The sequence below is a fragment of the Poecilia reticulata genome, chromosome 6, assembly GCF_904066995.2.
Source record: "Poecilia reticulata chromosome 6, P_reticulata-male-v2, whole genome shotgun sequence".
Classification (NCBI taxonomy): Eukaryota; Metazoa; Chordata; class Actinopteri; order Cyprinodontiformes; family Poeciliidae; genus Poecilia; species Poecilia reticulata.
The window spans coordinates 3702536-3728860 of NC_088835.1; the positions used below are offsets into that span (position 1 = coordinate 3702536).

General features: G+C 42.8%; 1 protein-coding gene and 2 long non-coding RNA genes across 6 annotated transcripts in view; all 3 read right to left on the bottom strand.

Moving 5' to 3' along the window:
* Positions 1–4342, bottom strand: part of aass (aminoadipate-semialdehyde synthase) — a 64400-nt gene extending 60058 nt beyond the window's left edge. Inside the window, exons 1-2 of one of the 4 annotated variants that reach the window (XM_008410945.2) lie at positions 4195–4342; positions 2946–3202 (exon numbers count right to left, since the gene is read on the bottom strand). In XM_008410945.2, the coding sequence (XP_008409167.1) occupies positions 2946–3164 (219 nt within the window). In that variant the 5' untranslated portion in view covers positions 3165–3202; positions 4195–4342. The remainder of the gene's footprint in view (positions 1–2945; positions 3203–4194) is intronic. The other 3 variants (XM_008410947.2, XM_008410946.2, XM_017305352.2) reach the window with 3 other exon arrangements.
* Positions 4343–19464: 15122 nt separating this feature from the next.
* LOC145551900 (uncharacterized) lies at positions 19465–22809 on the bottom strand. Its single transcript, XR_014087767.1, has 2 exons — positions 19629–22809; positions 19465–19517 (listed from the first exon to the last, which is right to left on the bottom strand). It is a non-coding gene; the product is annotated as an uncharacterized LOC145551900 (long non-coding RNA).
* A 2922-nt stretch (positions 22810–25731) lies between these two features.
* On the bottom strand, positions 25732–26088 carry LOC145551901 (uncharacterized). The gene is made up of 2 exons (XR_014087768.1): positions 25896–26088; positions 25732–25784 (listed from the first exon to the last, which is right to left on the bottom strand). It is a non-coding gene; the product is annotated as an uncharacterized LOC145551901 (long non-coding RNA).
* Positions 26089–26325: the final 237 nt, after the last annotated feature.

Consider the following 26325-nt stretch of genomic DNA (forward strand, 5'->3'; position numbering starts at 1 on the left):
TACGATGCAAATGCTTTTTTAAATGAAAATTGTGCTGTTTACACGTTTTATTTGGCAGATATGTTTCAACATGTTTTAAAGTTTATGTCACAAAGTATATGCATAGTAATTGATTTGTAAATATTAGCCATTGCATGTAAATACTTTAAACAACAATAACATATCATTTAAGTTTTCAATAGCTAAGAACTAAAATCTTTGTGCATTATAAAATCCCTCTCTGAAATCATGTGAAGTTTTCTGTAAAATTCACGTTTAGTCAACGTGTGAATTTATTACATCAGGATCAAATAACATTATTCCTCCGAGAAATTATAATATTTCATTACGTTTAAATATTTTTTTCAAACTTTATTAATTTCTACGATATATATTTTACACAACTACTATGTATTTCCATCTTGGCCAAAGCCCTATCTGGCAACCCAACGGGGTTCAACAGATTCCACTGTAATAGTGACACTTAGTGGTAGATTCAATTACTTTGGCCATCTTCCTTCAATTAAATTAAGTCAAAAATATTCAAGGTGTTAAACGGATAATTAAACAATACAATTACCATAGAAAAAAAAATTATAAACAGGCAATATAAGTACAATACACCTAACGGCAGCTCTAGTGGAAGCTAGACTGAGCTGTTGTAAAGGTGCCGAAACCAATGGCATCCCTGATACCCGTTGCATATTCGACTAATTCAAAGACGTCAGGAGTCGGCTGGATTATTCAGATGAACTTTAGTAAATAAATAGGATGTGCAAATTATACATAATGATATACGAAAAAGTGTAGGAATTCAGCTGGTCTTTCGGCGAAAAAAAAACCCTACAAAATTCTTTCTTCTTCATCCGTCTTCAAGTTCTTCTTCTACTAGTTATAAAGCATCATGGGATATGTAGTCCATTTTTCAAAGCCAGTGGCAACATTGACAGCTAGCCCCGAAAACAGTGGCATTTCTATGCTTGTGACGCCTAATGGCAGGTGTCAGCGGTAGTGCCAGTATGAGGTGCCGAAGTTAGTGGCAACACTGACAGCTAGCCCCGTAAACAGTGGCACTTGTGGCGCCTAATGACACCTGGAACCGGAAATGCCATTAGTAGGTGAGGTATCATGATTTGAGCTAGGCCCTGCTGGCATTACGACCGCAGCCAACAGCATTGCGACCGCAGCCAACAGCATTACGACCGCATCCAACAGCATTACGACCGCATCCAACAACATTACGACCGCATCCAACAACATTACGACCGCATCCAACAGCATTACGACCGCATCCAACAGCATTACGACCGCATCCAACAACATTACGACCGCATCCAACAACATTACGACCGCATCCAACAGCATTACGACCGCATCCAACAGCATTACGACCGCATCCAACAACATTACGACCGCATCCAACAACATTACGACCGCATCCAACAGCATTACGACCGCATCCAACAGCATTACGACCGCATCCAACAGCATTACGACCGCATCCAACAGCATTACGACCGCATCCAACAGCATTACGACCGCATCCAACAACATTACGACCGCATCCAACAACATTACGACCGCATCCAACAACATTACGACCGCATCCAACAACATTACGACCGCATCCAACAACATTACGACCGCATCCAACAACATTACGACCGCAGCCAACAACATTACGACCGCAGCCAACAACATTACGACCCCAGCCAACAGCATTACGACCGCAGCCCACAACATTACGACCGCATCCAACAGCATTACGACCGCATCCAACAGCCTTACGACCGCGTCCAACAGCATTACGACCGCAGCCAACAGCATTACGACCGCATCCAACAGCATTACGACCCCATCCAACAGCATTACGACCGCAGCCCACAACATTACGACCGCATCCAACAGCATTACGACCGCAGCCCACAACATTACGACCGCATCCAACAGCCTTACGACCGCGTCCAACAGCATTACGACCGCAGCCAACAGCCTTACGACCGCGTCCAACAGCATTACGACCGCAGCCAACAGCATTACGACCGCATCCAACAGCATTACGACCCCATCCAACAGCATTACGACCGCAGCCCACAACATTACGACCGCATCCAACAGCATTACGACCGCAGCCCACAACATTACGACCGCATCCAACAGCATTACGACCGCATCCAACAGCCTTACGACCGCATCCAACAGCATTACGACCGCAGCCAACAGCATTACGACCGCATCCAACAGCATTACGACCGCATCCAACAGCATTACGACCCCATCCAACAGCATTACGACCGCAGCCCACAACATTACGACCGCATCCAACAGCATTACGACCGCAGCCCACAACATTACGACCGCATCCAACAGCATTACGACCGCATCCAACAGCATTACTACTGCAGAAAATGGATTACCACCTGTTTTACTAGTATTGTGATTCTAAGTCAAGGATGTAAAGGACCAAGAGGGCTCTCCAATGCCCTTTAGAGAAAATAGGGATCTTGCATTGAGCTGACCAGATCCATTATTATTTTTTATTTTCTTTTTACCAGATCCATTATTTACAATTTGGAAAAGATGCAGAGTCTCTCCAAAATATCAAGACGACAGCACAGGACAGAGAGCAGAATCAGGGTATATACTAGAGAAGAAAACCTCCTGCCTTCACTGAGAGCAAGAAGAGTCTACTTACTTTGTAAGTTTTTTGGGAAAAAATTTTATACTGCATCATTTTTGTTTCATCAACTATGTGTTAATCAGTCACAATAAAGCTCACTGAGATAGAAGTTTATGATGCAACTGAATCTGAAAAGGTTCAGGTGTATGAATACTTTCACAAGGTACTAGTTCAGACTGCATGAATAGCTCATGAGTTAGTTGTATGGCAGACTGTAGTGGACTGTTCCCGAATCAAGTGAGTGTCTGTCTCAGTTCAGTTTGAACAAAAACAAAAGCTGGCCTACCTTCTCATGGATGGCGCGGCGGTTAGATGGCTGGACCAGGACTTTGACACCGTCATTCGTCAGCTCTCTGACATGGCGGGGGGCCAATGGGGCCCTCCTTTCCCAGGGGTTGACGTCTTCGCGGCGGATAGCCATGACGGCCCTGTGGTGCTTGTTGCGCCGCTGAGCCCACACACGGCTGGGTGCCCTGCTGCGATGCAGGCCCACAAGTCTGAGCATGGCTTCAGCCGTCCTGCTGACAGACACAGGAACACCTGCTGAAGACCAAACATGGTCATTCTAAGGACACAGAGCTGAGACTGTTGGGTCCAGATACCAATACAGATACTATTATCAATACTGATATCAATACCAATATCAACAGATGATAATTCCAATATCAATACCGATAAATACTGATAGCAATAACAATACAATTATCCTTACCAATATTGATACCAATAACAGAACTGATACCAATACCGATCACACTACTTTTACCAATGTCAGTCTGACATTGCACGGACAACTTGCAACAGAGAGATCTGGCTGACTCACTGCTGCAAGAGAACAACTGATGGCCCAACTCTACCTGACCAGAACACCCGGAACCACCAACTGGCCCATAGAACCAGAACATACCTGCTTCTGGTTCTCATACCTCATACCTGAAGAGAACGTCTGACCCTGCAGAGCTGCAACTCTGTCAGTGTGACAGCTGCTGGTTCAGCCAATCAGTAGCAAGTTCACACATCATGATCTTTATTGGGGGAAATGTCACTAACTATGGCTCTATGAGTGGCATAAATCCATATCACCCATCAAAAATGTTAAATATTAAATCTCAGATTCAAATGGTTACTTTAGTTTCTGAGGAAATGAGACCTATACAGCAACATGCTGTGTTCAATAACAAGTTTCAGTAAAGTCACTGACACCCTCCACAAGGAGGCCAAGGACAGAAATGCTGCCCACACAGTCTAACATACTAACACCTGCTTTAATCGCCATGGTATTCCCATGGTAGCCTGGCCTGATCTAAACTCTAGAGCAGTGGTTCTTAACCTTTTTTGAGGTACCGAACCCCCCAGTTGCATATACGCATTCACCGAACCCTTCTTATTCCAGCCCTGCTGCTCTTGTCTAGAAAACACTGTCTGACCTGTAGCTTGAGCTCCAGTTTCTGGAGCTGCTTCCGCACATTAACCTGCCCACACAGCGAGAACGTGAACCCGAACCAGCACCGCTGCTTCTGCGGGTTCCAGCTTACCTTTCTCACCGGGTTCTGTTCGCCTCAGCGGCTCTGGGCCAAGAAAGGCTACGATAATACTCTGAGTATGTCACCCTGGCAGAACATACAACTCCAAGGTAGCTCAACCACATGTGCGCAGAGTAAATTAATCCGCTTCCGGTCAGAGTTTCAAAATAAAACCCCAAAGACTAAATAGTGAAATAGTTTACATAAAGCCGTAAGCCCGGGGTCCCCAAACTTTTTCCTGTGAGGGCCACATAACTTTTCCCTTCTCTGGTGGGGGCCGGAGTCAGTTTGTAACAGAAAAAGTGTGACGATTGCAGGAGTGCCTAAATGTAAGAATGTATCGTTTTCCAGAATGCAGTCTCTCCAAAAGATCAAGACGACAGCACAGGACAGAGAGCAGAATCAGGGTATATACTAGAGAAGAAAACCTCCTGCCTTCACTGAGAGCAAGAAGAGTCTACTTACAAAGTAACTCTCTGGGTTCTTCACAGAACAAAAGTCAGGAAATAAATAATAACACTATTAATGAAATAAATAATAACCAAATAACCCTCTCTAGGTTCCTCAGAGAAAAAATCCAGGAAGGATTATAGTCTGTATTTTTCTAACTATGAGCCGCACCAGACTATAAACCACAACCCCAAAGTTTTTTTTTTGTTTGTTTTTACCAGTAAACATACACATATAAGCCGCAGATATCTCTTCCGCCCCAGGTTTTCCACAGCGATGCAGCAGCAGCAGCAGAGGGGGGCGGACACCCAAAATTTGAGTCATAACAGGTCAATTGAATATCACATTTATTACGTTGAAAAAGAAAAGTTTCCAAATTTAGATTTAACTGAACTGATTACGGTCGTTTCCGAACCGTAACTGTAACAGTAAAAGTGCTGATCCTTCGTGTTGCTACTAGTATGTGCTAAAAGAAAATGGGCGCTTTCTTCTTCTTCTTCTTTAGATCTCAACAGCAGCTTGCATCCATTATTGTTGCACTACTGCCATCTACTGGATCCTAATATCTATACCTCAAATTCTCATAATGATCCCAGTATTATTTTAAAAAACGAAAAATCTTTTTCCCCTCAATGCTATTTAACTGATCAACAACATTCTCAAATTTCAATTCCCTATTAAAACCTAATTCCGTTTTAATGGGTGCATTCTTCTTTTATTTCCAATTTTGACTTTCAATGATTCACTTTGTAATGGTCTCACTATGGTGTCTTGTACCAAAACTAACCATCAGCCAAACTCCTTTCACACGAGTCAGGATTAATTAGTTCTTCCTTTATTTCCATGTAGAATGGAGTGAAACTGTCAAAACACAAACTACTCAGGATGAGCTCAGAGCAGCTTACAAAAGTGTTTTACATTCAGTTACATACATTAGAAGTACAACAGCTACAACAGCTACCTCAGAATGCTGAGCTGCAATGCTACATAACGACCTAAGAAATCTTAGCAGCCTGCTAGTTAGCAATGACGTTGTTCTGTCATGTATGACAATCTGCGTTGTCAGATTGTCATACACGTATGACAATCTGATGGGTATATCTGTCGGATCATCATACGTTGTCAGATCGCGATACACGTAGGACAAACTGACAGCTATTTCTGTCAGACAATTGTACGCTATGATCACCATATTTTATATTTAATCATCTTTATTAAGCCAGTGTTAGATCGTCATACAGCTGCTAATGTAATAACACTTTATTATTAGCTACTGTATGACTTCCTGATTTCTCAGTTAACCTGTCTGATTGTCATACACTTTGTTGTTAGCGACTATGTAACATCTTTATTAATACCAATGACATCAGTTGTATAATGCAATATATTTAATATAGAACATTTTACTTCTGTATTTTTAATAATCCACACTATCACTGGTGGGGTAAAACTGTTTAATTGATGTTACACTTTTCACATTTGAACATGTCACCCATGTCTGTGGCACATTCTTTGTGTGTCCACCTTGAGCAGTAGTCACACTGTATCTGTGAAGTGGACAGAAAAAGAAAACAGTTATGAGTTAGCAAGTGTAATGTGTTTGAAGTGTTAAATTGTTCAGTTTAATTGTTTACCATATCAATGATGTTCTCTGTTGCATTATAATGAAGCATGTTGCATTCCACACAGAACTCTTCCACCTTGTCTGGGAACAAATAAAGGTATTTTGAGTGTACTTTACCAAAAATAGTCAAGTACTATCTCTTTATATTCTGTTGACAAGCCATAATGTTCTACTAGTACATAACAGAAAATACTGCAATTTAGTATTTCATATATCTGGATTTTTTAATGCTTTGGACTGTTCCTACATGGCCTATGGGAAAATGTGTTCTTTTTGGAATGAGAAATTCTGTGATATGCTCCTAAGCCATCTTGTGTTTTTGATTGTTAGAATATTAACAAAAACTGATCAACAGGTTTCACACAGACTTCCACAGTTCCCTGAACAGGGGAACTGGTTCTTTATACCCAACATTAATATAATTTTTTGTGTTCTGACCAAAAACTTCTTAGAATCATAGCTGTCCAAAGCTATAAATCTCCGAACATTCATCCAGCAACCTGGAAAACAAGACTTCTTTGTAATTGTTGTTTCACCTCGATGTTGATACAGTGTGGTAGCAATGTGCAGTCTGGCTTGGGATACGTCTTTGGATCCTGTTTGCACAGACTGCAGCCCTCCCATTTGTACATATGTTTCTGCAAACTGAAGAAATTATGCATTTAATGTAATAAAAAACTTACCATGGATGCTAAATTTTACGGCATATTTTCGCAAAGTTTGCCTCTGTTGAGCGTCAATGGGTAAGAGCCTTCAGAAATAAAACTGAAGACCACCCCATTTGAACTCCATGTTTGCTATAAACGACACAAGAAAAACATGTAAATTGCATCAACAGGCATTTAAACAAGACAATTCATTAGACACTACAAATTGTTCAAATATATAATAATACCCTGCTGCAGCCATGTAAACAACAAAACACACCCACTCCTGCTACTAATCACGCCAACTGGTGCTGCAATATGACATTTCTGCAAAATATCAGCTTTTAGATCAAGAAATACAAAACTAAGCTAAACAAAATAAAGTTTGTAGTGAAAGCTTCTTCATATCCATCCTTTTTAATTCTGATTTAATAAAAAAAAACCTTCTAATCTACATGTTTATGCATGTGCAACCAACAATGTAATTCTTGAAATACTGCAGAAAACGCAACAGCGAGTTTAAATGCAATTTACAGATCCCTATTTTTATTGACAACACTGGTGGACACCATGTCCTTCCTGGCAACGCTTGGTGGACACAGGGACTTCAAGTGACTCAAGAACATCTCCTGTCTTTTATTCATTGAGGCAAAAGTCACACAGATAGTGACTGTTGGCTACATAACCCAGGGGCTGTACTCGGGTATGTGATCTGTTAACCAGAAAAGCCTTCATGTTCCAAAAGCAACCTCAATTTGCAAAATCTTAATATATGTAAATGTGAAGCACATATAAAAACAAACTTAACATGAATGCTTTTCATATACATTAATAAAGATAAAGATTTATTTCGCAGGTGAAACACTGGTTTTGCCCCAGTTTCAGTGTGGGTAATACCCATACCAACACGGTTTCTGCCTGTACAGCCTGGTAGCGTGAAGAAAAAAAACGATAAGGAAAGTTAAAAAAATAAACAAATAATTCAAATTCAACATTTAAGAATTGTAAGTAATCCTAATAAGTAAACCTATGTGTCGAAGTCCTATCTGGAAAGCCATCACTGTATCCAAGCTAGCAGACGTGTTATCCAACCCAAAAATATCAATGAACTGGGGAACGTGAATTTAAACGGGGCTTGTTTTGTAGTTTACTGCAGCTGCAGCAGCATTAAATTTGATTTATTTACTTATTTTTTATTGGGTCTTGTTTTTTCTTCTCGCGTATGACGAGCTGACGGCTCCTCTCGATATCGCAGACCTCCTGCAGAATGCGCATGCGTGCGCATGCGCACTTACTACATGTATGCTATTCTGACATGTATGGCTATCTGACAGAACAACGTAGCACATAATCAAATCGCCCACAGGTATTTCCAAAACTAATTCAATAAACAAGTTACTTTTTTTATCATATGTTAACATAAAGGCTCGTTTAGAAATATAAGCTAGTGATGAGCTATCTGAATCCAGGCTTCTACCGAGTAAAAAGGGGGCGTGTCCGATGAAGCCTTGCTTCGAGGCTTGTGTCGTCTTGCTGAAAACCACGTGACTGGCAACAAACGATGCCTCGCGTTGCATGGGTCACGTGACTGCTTCCTTTTGCGTGTCGGTTTTCAAAATAAAAGCGCTATGAGCCGTGCTGCATTATGGGTTGTTGCTTTTCTCAATTGTAGATTATGTTGTTTTTTAATAATTATATTTTTGTGATTTTATGACGTAAATCTCTTTGGACTGCATTGTTGCTGAAATGTGCTACACAAGTAAATTTGATTGTCTGAAATGGAGCCAGCAAGAGGAAAATCTCTGACATCTGGGAATACTTTGAGATTATTTTCACAATAAAATTATTCTTAGACAATAATTAAGCCTCCACCTCCAATTTCTCACCTTCTGCAAAATTCCACTATTATTTGTAGTCTGATCAGCAAAGATATATCAGTGTTTCAAAGAAGAAACTGATTTAATCCTGTTGCAGAACTAAAATTCAACAACTAGCCAAATATAAGGGATCAGAGCCAATTAGAAATTCAAGAAAAAGTGAATCCCCCAGCAGGCACTGCACTCCCAAGACACTAAAACATCAAATGTCTTTATTGTCAAATCTGACATAAAAGGAAACCCAACACAACCACTGACGTTCAACATAAACCAGGATTAGATTGGCTACAAATCATTTTAATAATTAAAACATATGACAATTAAATATGGTTTCGTTGATTCTCCTGTTACTGAACATGAGTTTAATGAAAACTTTGTGACAATATTGCATTTAGTAATTTTTGGAAGTATGATCCAACTGAGTGACAAGGCTGTTAGTTTCACCAGCAGATGTCACTAGTGAGTCATGAATGAAGCATCGAGTAATGAACCTTTTTGCAAAGCAAAGGGCTGGAAAGGTTCACTGCTTCATGAGGCTTCATTTGCCCATCACTAGTACAAGTTGCTACTTACAGGCATTGCTTTGAAGAACTCGACCTGGAATGCGGCGTTCATAACAAACATGTGTGTTCATCTGCTCTACCTCTAGCAAACAACCTTACTGATTAAATAACATAAAAGTCAAGCAGTTCCCTAAAAGTCCAACAGATGGCAGCAATGCGCCATGCAAAACAAAACACCCACAGACACACTTCCTGCTAAAGAGCCCCTGTTGGTTGAAGAAAAATCCACATATAAACCGGAAAATACAATATATGAAAAAAAATCTGAATGCTCTCTGGTATTGTTCAGGGGGCCGGACCAAATGTGGAGGCAGGCCAGATCCGGCCCGCGGGCCGTAGTTTGGGGACCACTGCCGTAAGCTCAGGGGTTCCATTTGTGTCAAAAAAAATAAATAGAAATCATATGTGTAGATGTTGTTGCACTGTGTCATTGCTGTGTGACTTTGGTTGATGTCTATGGTCTTAGTGCTTTATGGATATATCGATGTTGCATGTAGATGTTGCATATGTAGGTGATGCATATGTTAGATATTGCATATGTCTACGTTGCATATGTTGCATCCTAGAAGTATTTCATTTAAATAACTTTTTTTTTTCAAAATTTATGGATAAAACACTCTATTTATTTATTTAATATATTGTAAGAAAGGTTAAACTTTATTAGACTTTGAGTTTGGTTGTGTATTTTAGTTCTCCGAGCCTAAGTTAGATCAGTTACCATTACTAGTAACGTTGTTGTTCATGTTGTTATTGGTAACGGTTCTCACTGCTCACTGCCCAGACATTGCTAAACGCTGTCTGTGCCAGAGCTAGAGGCCGAAAACCACACAGTTTTTGCTTTGGAACAGCTCAGTTGCCATTGTAGCTCATTGTTGCTGGAAGAAGTAAAGTTCATGCCAGAGATCCTTCTTTTTTTTGTCGTGTATCTTCGCTACCCGCACGCCTCCGTTACACCGGAAACCAAAAGCACGACAACTGGTGTCAGAAGTGGGATCATCTACAAGACTTCTGTGAGTGAATCCAATTGTAAAGACAATATCCAAGCGCATCCTGAACTAATTACAACTTAAAGACAAGCTACAACTAGCCACAGCCGGGTAAAAGGCAAAGAAAAACCAAGAAAAGTAATTGCTACAGTACTGCTGCGTAGCATTTCCGGTCACGTCCTTTCAATATAAGAGCATAACAAAATTTCCCAAACGGAATAAATACATAAAAATAAGCTAAAATGACAGAGGATTTACAAGGTGCAACAGCAGGCCCTGGAGAGGCAGAGACAGCTCCAAAGTGGTTACAAGCTGTGCTGGAAAATCAAAATCAACAAACAAGACATTTTCAAATGATGTTAGCTCCTGTCCTTTCACATATAACAGGACAATCAGCTGTACAACAAACCCAAGCATCACATACTGTTCCTGAAAAGAGTGATGACTTAATCGCAAAGCATTCTACAAGAGAAAGGAATGCGCGTGAAACAAGTGCCTCTTTGGATATGACAACTAGACCACGTGTTCGTCCTCCTTTTGCAGCTGAGCTGGAGGTTATAAATCAAAGATCGCGAAGCTCAGCACCATTGAGACGAACTACAACCCCTGGACCTGACCCAGGACACAGAGACACTAGGGACAGTGAACCTGAGGTCCAACACCGTTTTACCTACCATGATGAAAGAAGGCAAAATAATACTGGAGGCTATTATTACAACTGGTCAGAGTTTCAGAGGCCTAAATTAGCCACGTATTATGGGAATGAGGATTGGGACTCTTTTCTGATGCCGTTCGAACGCCAAGCCCGGAAACACGGGTGGAGTGCTGCTGAACGAGTGGACAGGCTGCATGAGTGTTTGAGGGGAGCTGCGGTACGCTACGTCTGCTCATTACCAGAGCGCACAAAGGAAGATTATGTTCTCCTGGTGGAACAACTCACTCAAAGGTTTGGAAAAAAAGACCCTCCCACAACAATAAGAACTGGGAGAACTTCGACAGGGGCGGGAGACATCAGCTGAGTTTGCAGAGGAAGTAAGACGCCTGGCTACACTTGCATATCCAGGGGTAGATCTCCAGCTGCAGGACCAACTGGACACTGACGCTTTCCTCAAAGGCTTAAAAAATCAGAAAGTGGCATACGAAGTCATGAATCGTGACCCAAACTCCTTCATAGAGGCCCAAAAGTTTGTGGAGGCTCATGAGCATAACTTTAGAGCTACTGTGGGCAGGGACACTGATGTAAAAAACAGAGCAAGGCGTATTTCATGGGTTGATGAGGGAGACATGTACGATGACAGTGCAACAACGTCCTGCAGGGTCAGTACTCCCCAGTAGGTTACAGCTGACCAGTTTGCTGCGCTAGCAGAACAAGTGAAGCTCCTTGTTAGCACCGTGGGGAACCTACAGCTCCAGGTTGCCAGTTTTCAGCCCATAAGCGTAGAATCTCAAAACTCCAAGGCATCCCAAATCTCTGTAACAGAGAGAAAACAAAATTACCAGCACATGCAGCACAGCAGAGGGCGCTCTCAAACTCCAAGTACAAATCGTGGAAGAACTCAAACTCCAAGTCCAAATCGTGGAACAACTGGCTCGTGTTTTAAGTGTGGAGAGACAGGACATTTTAGGAAGGACTGCATTAGGGCTCCCAGTCCTGTGACTACAAGAAACAATGGTGACAAGTATATAGACAACCCGCTGCAGTCAGATGGAACCATGGCCTCAGGTTAGCTGCACTAAAAAGAGGGGTGAGAGTCTGCAAATTCTTCTGACCCTAAATGGCATCCCAACACAGGCCGTAGCTGATACTGGAGCTCAGACAACTGTGATATCAGAGGAGCTGTATCAGAGAATCCTGAACGGTAACCCTGCACCCGCAAATCTACATCATACCTACCTACTAAATGCAGGAATTGGAGATGGCATAAAAGCTAAACATGGACTCACAGTGACCTTCCAGATTGGGTCCAAATCCATAGACTGGGAAGTGCATGTAGCCCCTATAAGAGACTCTGTCCTTCTTGGATTGGATCTGATGAAGGCCCATGATGTTGTCATCTATACCCAAGGCAAAGTTTTTATTGGGGATGAATTGGTCCCCTCAAAAATTGTGCGAGATGATGGATCAGACTACTGTGTGGCTAGAGTAACTCTGGAAAAAAACTCAATCATCCCAGCCAAATCTGAATGTGTTGTGTAGGGTAAAGTGGAGGATCCACAGCCAGGGGTTACAGCGTTATTGGAACCCTTGAACATTACAAACAATGTAACCTCTGGAAGTGTTGTTGTCACCATGAAGCCAAAGGTACCAATCAGAGTGTGCAATTTTTCAACCCAGCGAGTGGCTCTACAGAGAGGAGTATGTCTTGGACTCCTAGTCGAAGTTTATCCTCTACCCCCCATTGCACCAAAACAAAATGCAATGCCTAGCCATCCAGAGGGAACTGCACCATCACTGGTGGTTGGGAGAGTAGTAACAATCTCTGACATTCCGGAGCACCTCCAAAGTTTGGTGGCTACCAAAAGTGAGGCCCTCAGTGAGGAACAGCAACAGCGGTTCATTCAGCTGCTCCTCACGTACCAATCCATCTTTGCTAAAAGTGACTCTGACCTTGGCTACTTATCCACTGTTACACACAAAATTGACACCGGGTCTGCCAGACCTGTGCGTCAACCTGTGAGAAGAACCCCTCTTAGATTTCAAGGTGAGGAAGAAGCACATCTTAAAAATATGCTGGCAGAGGGTGTAATCACACCATCAGCATCTGAGTGGGCCTCCCCAGTGGTCCTAGTTCGAAAAAAGGATGGAGGAGTAAGATGGTGCGTAGATTACCGCTGTCTGAACAATCTAACAATCAAGGATGCTTATCCATTATCCCAGATTGAAGAATGTCTTGATGTTGTGGGTGGAGCCACAATGTTCTCTACTCTCGACCTTCAATCTGGCTATTGGCAGATTGTAGTGGATAGTAAAGATCGAGAGAAGACGGCATTCATCACCAAATGGGGCCTTTATGAATACACTCGAATGCCATTTGGACTATGCAACGCTCCAAGTACATTTCAGAGAGCAATGGAGCTCGTTCTCGGGGGCCTTCAGTGGGAAACTCTTCTCATCTACCTGGATGATGTCATTGTCATCGGAAATGGAGTAGACCAAAGTTTGGACCGGCTCGAGCAGGTTTTTCAGAGGTTCCAAAGCTATGGATTAAAGCTTAAAGCATCAAAATGTCATCTGCTGCAGGAAGAAGTTCTCTTCTTGGGTCACATTGTGAGTGGCAAAGGAATCAGTCCAAACCCAGCCCTCATCAAGGATGTACAGCAGTGGAATCCCCCCAATAACTTGCAGGAGCTACAAACCTTTCTTGGGCTGTGAAACTACTACCGGAAGTTTGTACCCAATTTTGCGGAGCTGGCAAGCCCCCTCCATGCTCTTCTCAGAAAGGGAACAGTGTTCCTATGGACTGATGAGCAGCAGTCTACATTTACAAGGCTCAAAGAGAAACTGACCAATGCACCAGTGTTGGGGTACCCCCAAGCTGATGGGAAATTCATTCTGGATACGGATGCCTCAAATAGCAGTGTCGGCGCTGTGTTGACACAAGCACAATGGGGAGAAGAACGAGTTCTGAGCTATGCTAGTAGCCGTCTTTCACCACCTCAGCAGAGGTATTGTGTCACTCGCCGTGAATTACTTGCTGTTGTTCGTTTCACACGGCAGTTTCGCCACTATCTACTAGGTAGAACGTTTCTACTTAGGACAGACCATGGCAGTCTCACCTGGCTTTTTAGGTTCAAATGTCCTGAAGGACAACTAGCCCGCTGGCTTGAAGAATTAAGCCAGTACGACTTTCAAATTGAACATCGAGCTGGAAAACAACATGGTAATACAGATGCCATGTCAAGTATGCCAGGAGAAAAGGTGGATAACTGTGACTGTTACCAGGCAGGGGTTAACCTGTCAGATCTGCCATGTAAAGGGTGCAAGTACTGTCAAAAAATTCACTTTCAATGGGCCAAGTTTGAAGATGACGTGGATGATGTTGTGCCTCTAGCCGTAAGGTGCATCCAGCCGAGAAGCAGCACCAATGATGGATCGCACACATTAGGAAATCAGCCATCTGTGTCCCTGCCAGAAAGGCCAGAAGTCAATTGGCTTGAATCACTTGGCCCTGAGCAACTGGCAACACTCCAGAAAGCAGATCCTACTCTTGCTGTCCTTCACAAATGGAAAGGACCAGGGATACTTCCTACCAAAGATGAAATGGCGCTGGAGAGCCCTGCAGTGAGAAAGTTCTGGCTCTGTTGGCCTCAAGTCACACCGAGACAAGGAGTGCTCTATTATTCCTGGGAGAGAATTGGACACCAGCATCCAAATTTGCTGTTATTAGTTCCCTCGTCCATGCAGAAGGAAGTCCTGGAATCATGCCATAACCCTCCATACTCTGGCCATCTAGGAGAAGCCAAAACCCTTGAGTGTGTGCGTCAGAGCTACCATTGGTTCGGCATGGGTGGAGATGTTCACCTGTTTGTCAAGAGGTGCCCACACTGTAGTGCATGTAAGATCACAGGCCCAGCAAAGAGAGCAAAACTGCAGATGTAAGCGGTCCAGAGGAGCACCTCTGGACCGCTTACATCTTAACATCCTCGGGCCATTCCCCATGTCCGGCACTGGGAACAAATACATTCTTGTTATTATTGACCAGTTCACAAGATGGGTTGAAGCTTTCCCTGTTCCTGATCAAAGTGCTGAAACGACTGCAAGGAAGCTAGTCTATGACTTTTTTGCCAGGTTTGGAGCTCCGCTCAAGTTGCACACAGATCAAGGTCGGAATTTTGATAGTTCCCTGTTTCGGAATGTATGCAAGCTCCTGCAGATCACTAAGACCAGGACTACCCCTTACCACCCTTCCTCCAATGGACAAGTAGAACGGTTCAATAGGACCTTATTGCAAATGCTTCGATGTTATGTGAACCAGGACCAAAAGAACTGGGACAAACAGCTGCCACTACTCACAGCAGCTTATCGCAGCTCACGACATGCAATGACAGGGTTCACACCCAATAGGCTTATGTTTGGCAGGGAAGTCCACCAACCACAAGACATCCAGTCTGGCACTGCAAAACTCAAGGTCGATGCTCAGGAATCTGCAGATTTCCTCTACAATCTGGAAGAAAGTTTAAAAGAAGCACATGACCTGGCAAGAGACCATCTTCGCACTGCACAAGAGCGGCAGAAAAAGGTGCATGACCTCCGGGCCAAAGAACACTTCTACAGTGTAGGAGACCTGGTGTTTGTCAAAGATGATGCAAAGAAAAAAGGGTTAAGCCCTAAGCTTCAGAAACGATGGAAAGGCCTGTTAATCATTGCAGCTCGCCGTGGTCCTGTACTGTATGAAATACAAGGTCCCAAGCGCAGCACAGTGATGCATCACGATCGTCTCAAGCCATATGACAGTGACGTGATACCAGTCTGGGTTTTACGCCAAAGAAGCAGACTGCTGGAGAATTGCCAAGGCCAAGAATTCCAATCAAATGAAGAGGATGTTCCGCTGATTCCTATACTACCACTGCCAGAAGATCAGGATAAAGACCTCCAGCCCAAGGATCCAGGATCCCAGCCAAATGGAAGACAAGGGGATCCAAACTCTTCAGAAAAGACTGTTAAAACATCTAGTGGTCGTCTAGTCAATAGACCACAGAGATTTAGGCACTAGTTAAGTTAGTGAGTTAGTTGAATGTTGCAATTAGAGAATTTAAATGATTTAGGTTGTGTTTTCTTGCCCTTATGGCATACACGTTTCAGTAGTTAAGTTATAAATACTACTTCTTTCCCAATTTTGGTTGTGTAACCTGTACTGAAGAGACTCAGTATTCCAAAACGGGGGGTAGTGTAAGAAAGGTTAAACTTTATTAGACTTTGAGTTTGGTTGTGTATTTTAGTTCTCCGAGCCTAAGTTAGATCAGTTACCATTACTAGTAACGCGAGATTTGTTGTTCATGTTGTTATTGGTAACGGTTCTCACTGCTCACTGCCCAGACATTGCTAAACGCTGTCTGTGCCAGAGCTAGAGGCCGAAAACCACACAGTTTTTGCTTTGGAACAGCTCAGTTGCCATTGTAGCTCATTGTTGCTGGAAGAAGTAAAGTTCATGCCAGAGATCCTTCTTTTTTTTGTCATGTATCTTCGCTACCCGCACGCCTCCGTTACACCGGAAACCAAAAGCACGACAATATTTTATTTGCCCAGTTATTTTTGTTCAGCCGCAGAAGCATGGACCTTACCAAGCTCCGCCCAGAAATGCCCCTCGAAAGTCCCACGTGACTGCATGTCTCACAAGCAAAGCTTCGCGGTCCTTAGCTTCTATGTGTAAACATGGCATTTTTCATTTCGACTGACTCTCTGCAGAGTATTTCTGAGTCGATTAGTTTAGCATTTCTGCTGGATTTTCACAAAATATCAGCCACGACAATGGACAGGGGAACCAACAAGTTCATGTCATCTTTTTTGGACGACATCAAGGTGTTTTAGCCACGCGATGCCTCCAACATTGTGCACGTTGCAGCTAAATGATACCGGTCGATGAGGAAAACAGCAGATCCTCACACCCTCAGCATAACTATAGCTGTGGACAAGATCACTGATGCCTATTGTTCTTGCAAGGCTGGGTAAGTCAGGCATTCATAGTTTTGAGGGTTACTTTTGAAATCACTGATTTCTGTTGTTGGCAAATGTTGAGTGTGCCTAGGCCTTATACATGGTACTCAGTGCTAGCGTGGCTAACACGATTAGTTTAGTAAAAAGCCTTTTCAGGTAAATAAAATCTTTAATGCATGTCAGATACGGTACACATTGCATATTGATCTGTTCAGCTAACGTAAGACTGTGTAACAGACAGGCTTCAAGGTGTAGAAGTTGTACCGGTACTTCCATTATGCTGTACTTGGCTAAAAGGTTTTCATTTTGGATGTTTATTATTGACTTTCATTTTATCATTCACTAAACACAAAGAAAGCAAAGCAATAATACTTACGCCAGCAGACACTTTGTTCTTATTGATCCTACGACGGTTGAGCTGCAAATGTGGTCGTGCACAAGCTTTGATCCAAGCAAGGCATTCCGTTTCAGATTTTGGAAATCTGTGAATTTTAGTTCCACAAACATAATCAGGATACCCGACATCGCCTGTACAGATACCCCACTGACTGTGGAGAACCATTCTTTTTCGAGTCCTGATGCAAAAACTTTCTGCCGGTCTGCTAGTCCACAATGTACATTACCATGTATTTACTACAGTAGCTTGTGTTTCTGAGACAGTCAAGCACGTGGTAGCTGCGCTGTGACGTAAAATGGGCATTAGCCAATGAAACGCGGCCCCTGTGGTAAGGTCCATTATAGAATCTGAGCTGCGTGCTACGTCACTGATTGGTTGGGTAGCTGACGTGTGTCAGCTACCCAACTTCCGTGACGTGACGTCACACAACTTCCGTTATGGCTCGCGCTGTTTCTGGACTCTAAAGCTGCTGCCACAAATATGATTTGAAGATATATCAATATTTGCAAACAATTTTTCTTCATCAACATAATCTAAACTGGACAAATTCCTCGCTGAATGATACCAGTTTGATTACGAAGGTACATGTTTTGGTTTTTTTCTAGCTGTTAGTTGATATGCTAGGCTAGCAATAGTAATTTGTTAGCTGGCTAACATTACGTAGCCTTTCTGTTTTGGAAATAGAACGTATTTAGGCTCTAATCTTAATCACATTTTTATAGTATAGACTGGGGTTGCCACCCGACATGTAAAATGCTTGATCGTATTAAACCCTCCTCACTAACGCTAGTTTCACCACCCGCTAAGTAGCGACATTACCTGTAGCCACAAGTTCAAAACTTAACAGTTATGCCAAACACCCGCTACTCCACCACGTCCTGAGAAGTCAAACTCCTGCTACGATCGAGACATGAGGAAGACGCCGTCTTAGATGGATAGAGACAGGGGTGAAAGTAGTTTTAAATTCTTGGGGGTACTATGACAAAAAAAAAACAAAAAAACATATATATATATATATATATATATATATATATATATATATAGTCACTTCCATCTGGCTCATCTGTTGCAAGTACTCTGTGTTGTGTTAAGAAAGGAACCAGCAGTCGAGGACCCTGGGTGTTTTGTGCGGGAAGGCAGGTTTATTCTGTTCAAAACAAAAACACTCTCAGCACAGCAGTTCTTGGGTTCTGGCTGCCTCACAAACACCTCTCCCCAGCGCAGCTCAGCGCGAACTGACATTAATGTGCTAAAACCAACCAAAATAATGAAATAAAATCTACATTCATTCAAAACAATTAAAATAAAACCCAAACAGAAATAATCTGCCCAATAATTACAATCTTCCATCATAACATAAAAATATACTGAACACATTAATTTAACATCCAAATAAAATTGAAGCAACTCACATACTTGTTCAAAACAAAAACACTCTCAGCACAGCAGTTCTTGGGTTTTGGCTTCCTCACAAACACCTTAACCAACCAAAAGAACAAAAAAATAATCACATTGGCACAGAAAATTTCATAGATGTTACTAATGCGGGAAATAAATGCCCAGTACAGTGCTGCGCTAAACATAAACGGTTAAACAACAATATATATAACAGCTTGTGAGTTTACAACATACTTTTTAGAACATTTTTAATATTTTAACACATGAACAGAAGACAACTTTATACGCTTACCTCTCCCCAGCGCAGCTCGGCGCGAACTGAGGAGAGCAGCGGGAACACACAGGATATGACGCCAAACAGGAAGCAAAAAAATAACAGCGTCAAAACCAAAATAAAATAAAATGAAATTCTGAAAATAAGAAAAACAAATATACATATATAATTGAGGATGGATTCGAGGTGAAATATACATGTTTTACAGACTCGCAACATATATATATATAAGCTGGTAGCCCTTGAATTGTTACAAAATAAAGCTGTATTTCCTTCAGCCCACTGGCTGCAATGTTGACACCTTGAGATGCCATGAGACCTAAATCCTGAACATCATGGCATGGAGTGCATCCCAGTTTTCCATGTCTGGCATATAACCATTTGTTACGAAGAACATAAGGTAGCCGTTGATGTTGTAACTGTTCTTTTATTGCCGAGTGCTTTACGCGGACATGCCGGTTAAACTGTAAATAACGTAACAAAAAAAAAGAAAAACAAAACGTCAATACTTAATATTGCAATATTTAAAGGACACAAACTTAAACATAGCCTTACAGCATTAATATATAACTCACCACATTGGGCAACACTCATGAACATTGATAAGATTGGTAAGATGTACATTCATGGCAGGTTCGGCTTGTTAGTGTGGTTGCTAGGCAACGTAAGTACACAACTGGTCCGCCGTTGGTTTCCTTCTTCTACACATTAATCCATGTACCAATACAAAGCAACTATAGAGCCCCCTAGTGGAATGGGAGGAGTGAATCCAACATCCCGGCCCCGATGAACTCTACAGATGTTCATCTCAGAAAAAATTGGTGAACGTAACAACCTTAGATAACTGTTTAATTCTAACCTTGTCATGAAAAAACAAAAAAACCGTTTCAAATGAGTTCTCTACCTTTTGTCAATTGAACTTAAGGTGGTGACTACCAGTTTACAGTAATCTGATAAGATTGAGTGAAAGTCATCTGTAACGTATAGAAAAAACCCACACAAGCTGAAAATAAGTAAATCTACTCATCCATATTTCCTTCTAGCAAACACAGCTTGTGTATAGGATGGGTGTATGTGCCTCTATGAGTCTTTACTTGCACTGATCGCACCAGACCATCAGCTCCAATGTTGACATCAGTGACCAAACCAAGAGGCCACTGACTGCGAGGCGTGCATTCATGCAGGATCAGTACAAGATCTCCGACCTGATAGTTTCTGGAATGGTGATTCCACTTCTGCCTCTGCTGCAGGTTGGGTAGGTACTCCTTCACCCACCGAGTCCAGAAAATGTCTGCTAAATACTGGACTTGGCGCCAACGTCGACGGTACAGGTCCTGTTTTACAAAGTGACCAGGAGGCAGAGTGCACTCTGATCTCAGCAGTAGCAAGTCATTGGGAGACAAAGGTTGACCATCCCTAGGGTCATCTGACAACTTTGTTAGTGGTCTCCCATTGATGATGTTTTCAATGATACAGAAAAGTGTCATTAATCCTTCATCATCCAAAGTCTGTTGTCCTGCAACGCTCATGAGAATTGAGCGCACAGAACGAATCTGTCTCTCCCATACACCCCCCATATGTGAGGCGGCAGGAGGATTAAACTTCCACTGCGTTTCTCGCTGGAGTAGATGATCCTCAATCCTCTGCTGGTTCCATCCTTCCAGAGCTTTCCGTAATTCGTGACGGGCACACCAACAAAGTTCGTCCCATTGTCTGAGCGTATCAGTTGAGGCGTCCCACGACGAGCCATAAATCGTTGAAGAGCATTTATGAATGATTCTGTGTCCAAGCTGTGCGCCACCTCCAAGTGGATGGCCCTGGTAGTTAGGCAAGTGAATAGACAGCCATATCTCTTCACCTCACTCCGTCCTCTTTTGATGGTAATGGGCCCAAAATAATCAATTCCGACGTGAGTGAAAGGCGGCTTACATGGAGTCACACGATCAATGGGCAAGTCAGCCATGCACTGAGTACTGAGTGGAGCCTTTTGTCTTTTGCAAGGTACACACTGTGCTAGGACTTGCTTCACTGCTATGCGGCCTCTGACAATCCAAAAGAATTGTCTAATCTCAGCAAGTACTCTTTCAACTCCAGAATGACCTGTGAGTTTGTGAAAATGCCATATGATAAGTTTGCTAATCTGGTGGTTTCGAGGCAAAATTGCTGGGTGTTTGGCAGCTTCGGCTATTGGAGCATTGGTGAGCCTTCCTCCAACGCGGAGTAATCCATCACTGAGTCGTACTGGAGTTAACTTCCTGATGCCTTTCATTGGACAAGTAAAGTGAGTGCGTTGAACGTAGTCAATGATAGCAATCTCTGCCAGTTTCATTTCGGTTAGTGTTATTGGAGCATATAGTCTGAGTTCAGACTTCTTCAGAAGGATATTCTTAGCTCGTAGAATCAACACAATAGCTCGCTTGAGTTTGTGCCAGGAGGAATACCTCTGAATGAAATAGTTGATTGCTGATTGAATGGTGGGCTTAGAAGACATTGCATATGTCTGACTTGACTTCTTTACCTCTGCTTCAGGAGGTAAGCTTCCTAGTTCAGGCTGGCAAGGCCATAACTCTTCTTCCTGCCACAGGAAGGCAGGGCCTTTGAGCCATCGCTCACTGTTTGTGAGTTCTTCAGCAGACAGTCCTCTTGAAACATCATCCGCAGGGTTTAGTTCTGTGCAGACATGTTTCCATTGTGAGGCTTGTGAGACTTCTCGGATCTGTGAAACTCTATTGGCAACAAAGGTTTGGTACCTTTTCTCTTCGTTTCTGATGTAATGCAGAACAATAGTGCTGTCTGTCCAGAAGACAGAATCCAGGAGGGGTAGCTCGAAGCTTTGACGGATCTTCTGATCAAGCTGTACAGCTACTACAGCTGCTGCCAGTTCTAGTCTTGGAATAGTGCTTGGTTTGACAGGAGCTAGCCTATTCCTAGAGAGAACGATATTACAGTACATGTTATTGTTGCTTACAACCCTAAGGTAGCTAACAGCACCATAACCCAATTCAGAAGCATCACTGAAGTGATGAAGTTGCATGGTGACTGAATCTGCAGTAAAACCTTCAGGTCTGAGACACCGAGGCACCTTTAGTCTGCAGAGTTTTGGTAGGTCATTTAACCATCGGCCCCATTGCTCAGCAATGTCACTTGGGATGGTTTCATCCCAACCTAGCTTCAAGCGACATAGTGCCTGAAACAGTGCCTTTCCCTTTAAAATAAATGGGCCGACTAACCCCAGGGGGTCATAAACTGAGCTGATTGTACTTAGCATGCCTCTTTTAGTGTTGGGTTTGTTCTTGACCTTGATGATGAAGGTGATACAGTCATTTGTTATGTCCCAGAACAACCCCAGAGCTCTTTCCAAAGATGGATCTCCATCCAGGTCCAACAATGGTACTTGATTAGCATGTTCCTCCTCTGGGATAGACTGTAGAACCTCAGTTGAATTGCTTGTCCATTTAGTCAAGCGAAACCCTCCTTGCATGAGTAGGTCAATCAGCTGTGCTGCTAGACGGATGGCTTGTTGGGGTGTGTCTGAGGATTTCAGGCAATCATCCACATAGAAGTTTCTTTCTACAGTGGAGATAGTATCTGCATCATATAGATGTGCATGATCTGATGCACACCTCCTCAATGCAAAGCTTGCTGCGCTTGGAGACCACACTCCGCCAAATAGGTGGGATGTCATCCGGTAAGTGACTACCTCATTATTAGGATCATGGTCCTTCCACCACAGGAACCGTAGCACATCTCTGTGTTTTGGGGTTACATATATCTGATTGAACATGCCCTCGATGCCCGCCATTATGGCAACAGGACCTTGTCGAAAGCGGATCAGCACATTTATTAATTTGTTTGTTAGATCTGGGCCCTGGTGGATAACGTCATTGAGAGATATTCCATCATATTTTGCTGCGCAGTCAAAGACGACTCGCACCTTTCCAGGCTTGCGAGGATGAGTTACTGGATGATGTGGGAGATACCAAACTTTGTCATTGTGGTTGAGCGACAATGCTGGAACTTCTTCTGCATATCCTTTTTCAATGGTTGACTTCATCGCCTTAACATACTTGTCTTTCAGATCTGGGTCCTTTGTTAATCTACGTTCCAGTAGTTGTAGTCTCCGTGTTGCTAAGTTGATATTGTTAGGTAGTGTCACTACTTCATTCTTAAAAGGTATGCCTAAGGTATAGTGTGAGCCTTCTTTGGTAACGGAATTTTCCCACAGCTCAATCACTTTATGATCATTGATTGACAGATTGTTTTCTTGAGCGGGGTCGTCAAGTTTCCAAAATCTTTCCACCTGTGTATGCAGACTTTTAACTGACTGGAGGAAGTAGGCTTTAGCTTTCCTAACTTCTTTGTAATCAATGGGTCCATTTATGGCCCAGCCGAGTACGGTTCTGGTAGCATAAGGGTCATTATCACCTCCTACGCGGTACTCTTCAGCTCTGAGAAGACGGGGAGCATCTTGTCCAATGACAAGGTGCACGTCATTGGACTTGATGCTAGGAATAGGGATATCTGCTAGGTGATCCCATCTGGCTGCCTCGTCCGGTGTTGCGAGACAGCAAAGTCCTATGTTTAATTTCTTAAGTGTTCTCACACCATTAAGTGTGTAGATGCTGCCATCGTGCAGAGAGTCAATCTCAAGATCCACACTTCGAGTAAATAAGCCTTCTTGACTTCCTCCTACAGTATCAAGGTCTAACCTTGTAGGCTTGCCTTTGACCTTTAGCTTCTTGGTCAGTTCTTCTGACACTAAACTGGTGTTGGCTCCAGGATCAAGTAACGCATATGTAACAGAACTGATGTTTGTAGCTTTTCCCCTAACAACCACAGGAACAATAGGTAGACAGACTTTACCATTTGCAGCTCCAGCGAATCCACATGTGACATTAGGTGACCTGATAGGTTGTGTTTGTTGGGTAGTTTTATTGTCATTGGTGGTGTCCTGGTCTGCTGTATTCTGTCTGTTAGTGTGGTTAGGATGCAGCCATTTGTTGTGTTTCTGTCCACAGCCGGGCACGTTGCACACCCAGTTGCGCGTGCAAATCTCGGCACTGTGCCCAATCATAAAACAGTTTTGGCACAGGTTTTTTTCTTGAACAAACACCAGGCGCTCTGGCACTGTTAGTGATTGAAAGCCTGGGCACTGGTTTAAGAAATGGTGCTCTGAGCATTTAAGACATTTTAAATAAGTTGGCTGCTTGGTACGTGTGGTCTTATTCTCATGGACTGCAGCCGCTTTGACAGTGGTGGGGTAGTTTTGATGATGTTTCTTTGAGACTTTGGTAGGTGATGTAAAACTGTTTGGCTTCTCATGTTTCTTGCAGCCAATTAACCCACCAAAGACTGGATCAGATCTCTTTTCAGCTTCTATTTCCACAAAGCTGACAACATCGTTGAGATTCGGTAGACGTCCTTCCTTCGTGATGTCGTAGTTTTTATTTAGCCACTTGGCCCTGAGATCTGAAGGTAACTTGCTGATTATCTCAAATAATGTGCGGCGGCCACTGAGCTCTTCCTCACATTTCATGGCAGCAAGTGTGTCCTTACAGCCTCTCAGCTGATCTGCGAAGTCTCTGAGTTGCATATTGTCTCTTATCTCTTTAAAGTTCAAAACCTTTTCAACCCAAGCTTGGGAGATGGAATGAGGATTTCCAAATCTTGACTTTAGTCGTTCAAGTGCTTCCTTGAAACCTTCGGTGGGGTTGGAGTTGTATAGACAGTGACTAATAGCATCTTGAGCCTTTCCTTCTGTGTACTGGTGCAGACGGGTTAACTTTTCTTCAGCAGGAACAGACTCTTTGTCCACCATTGCAGTGAAAAGCCTCATGAACTTCCAATACTGGAGGGGGTCACCATCGAACTTGATCAGGTCTGTTGGTGGGAGCCTGAGAGTGTCTACTTGGGCTTGATACTGCTGCCTTGAGAACTCTAGCAGTTGTGAGATTGAATCATCTGCTATCTGGAAAGGCGAGGGTCGTGGTGTAGTAGGAATTTGGCCAGTTTTAGGTGTAGAATGGAGATCTGCTGTTAGGGCTTGCATCTTTTGCTGATTATGTAGCATCTGTGCATCCAGCTCAGCCTTGTGATGTAGTCGCTGAAGTTCCAGTTCAAATTCCTCCTTGTTGAGTCTAAGCATCAGCTCAAAGTCTTCTTTCTCTTTCTTTCTTAGGGCTTGGATTTTTTTCTAGTTCTGATGATGTGGAATCTTCATTTATATCAGCTGGAGATTCACTGAACAGATTAACTTGTGCAGTTACATCCAACTCCTCATCAACATCTGGATTAAGACTAGCTTCATCTTCCTCATCTTGCAGCCAGGCTAGAGCTTCATGACGCACGTCATGAACGTTCCTTAAGATAAGCTTCTCATAAGCATCAGACTCTTCTCTGTCGATATCATCAGTGAGCCGAGAATGATAACATTTATGTGCCTCCTGAAGTTGTGCAAGGGCTAAGTCGAGGCTCTGCAGCACTGACTTTAATTCTTCCGGCTTATTTTCTCTGATTTTTTCGTTTGCCGATGTTATCGTCTTAGTTACAGCTGCTTTAGCTTATCCTCTCTTCCTCCTTAGTGTAGCAAGGTCTATTTCTCCCGCAGAATCTCCGGTTATAGACATAATTGCCGCTGTGTTTAACTTTATGTTACGAAGAACATAAGGTAGCCGTTGATGTTGTAACTGTTCTTTTATTGCCGAGTGCTTTACGCGGACATGCCGGTTAAACTGTAAATAACGTAACAAAAAAAAAGAAAAACAAAACGTCAATACTTAATATTGCAATATTTAAAGGACACAAACTTAAACATAGCCTTACAGCATTAATATATAACTCACCACATTGGGCAACACTCATGAACATTGATAAGATTGGTAAGATGTACATTTATGGCAGGTTCGGCTTGTTAGTGTGGTTGCTAGGCAACGTAAGTACACAACTGGTCCGCCGTTCGTTTCCTTCTTCTACACATTAATCCATGTACCAATACAAAGCAACTATAGAGCCCCCTAGTGGAATGGGAGGAGTGAATCCAACACCATTCATTTTAGCTTTTAAACTGGTTCTATTGATCCTGTGTCCAGACAGAGGGATAATCAGTAGCCCAGCATCATGACATGTTTGATCTGAAGATCCTGCAGCTTCCACTTCTCTTCCTGACATGGCGCCTCCTCACCCTGACTCTCATACTGATAGGAGGAACCACAGAGCTCTGTTAGGTTAAAGCTCATCTTCTGAAGTTGGGATATTTTTCCCCCAACAGGTTCC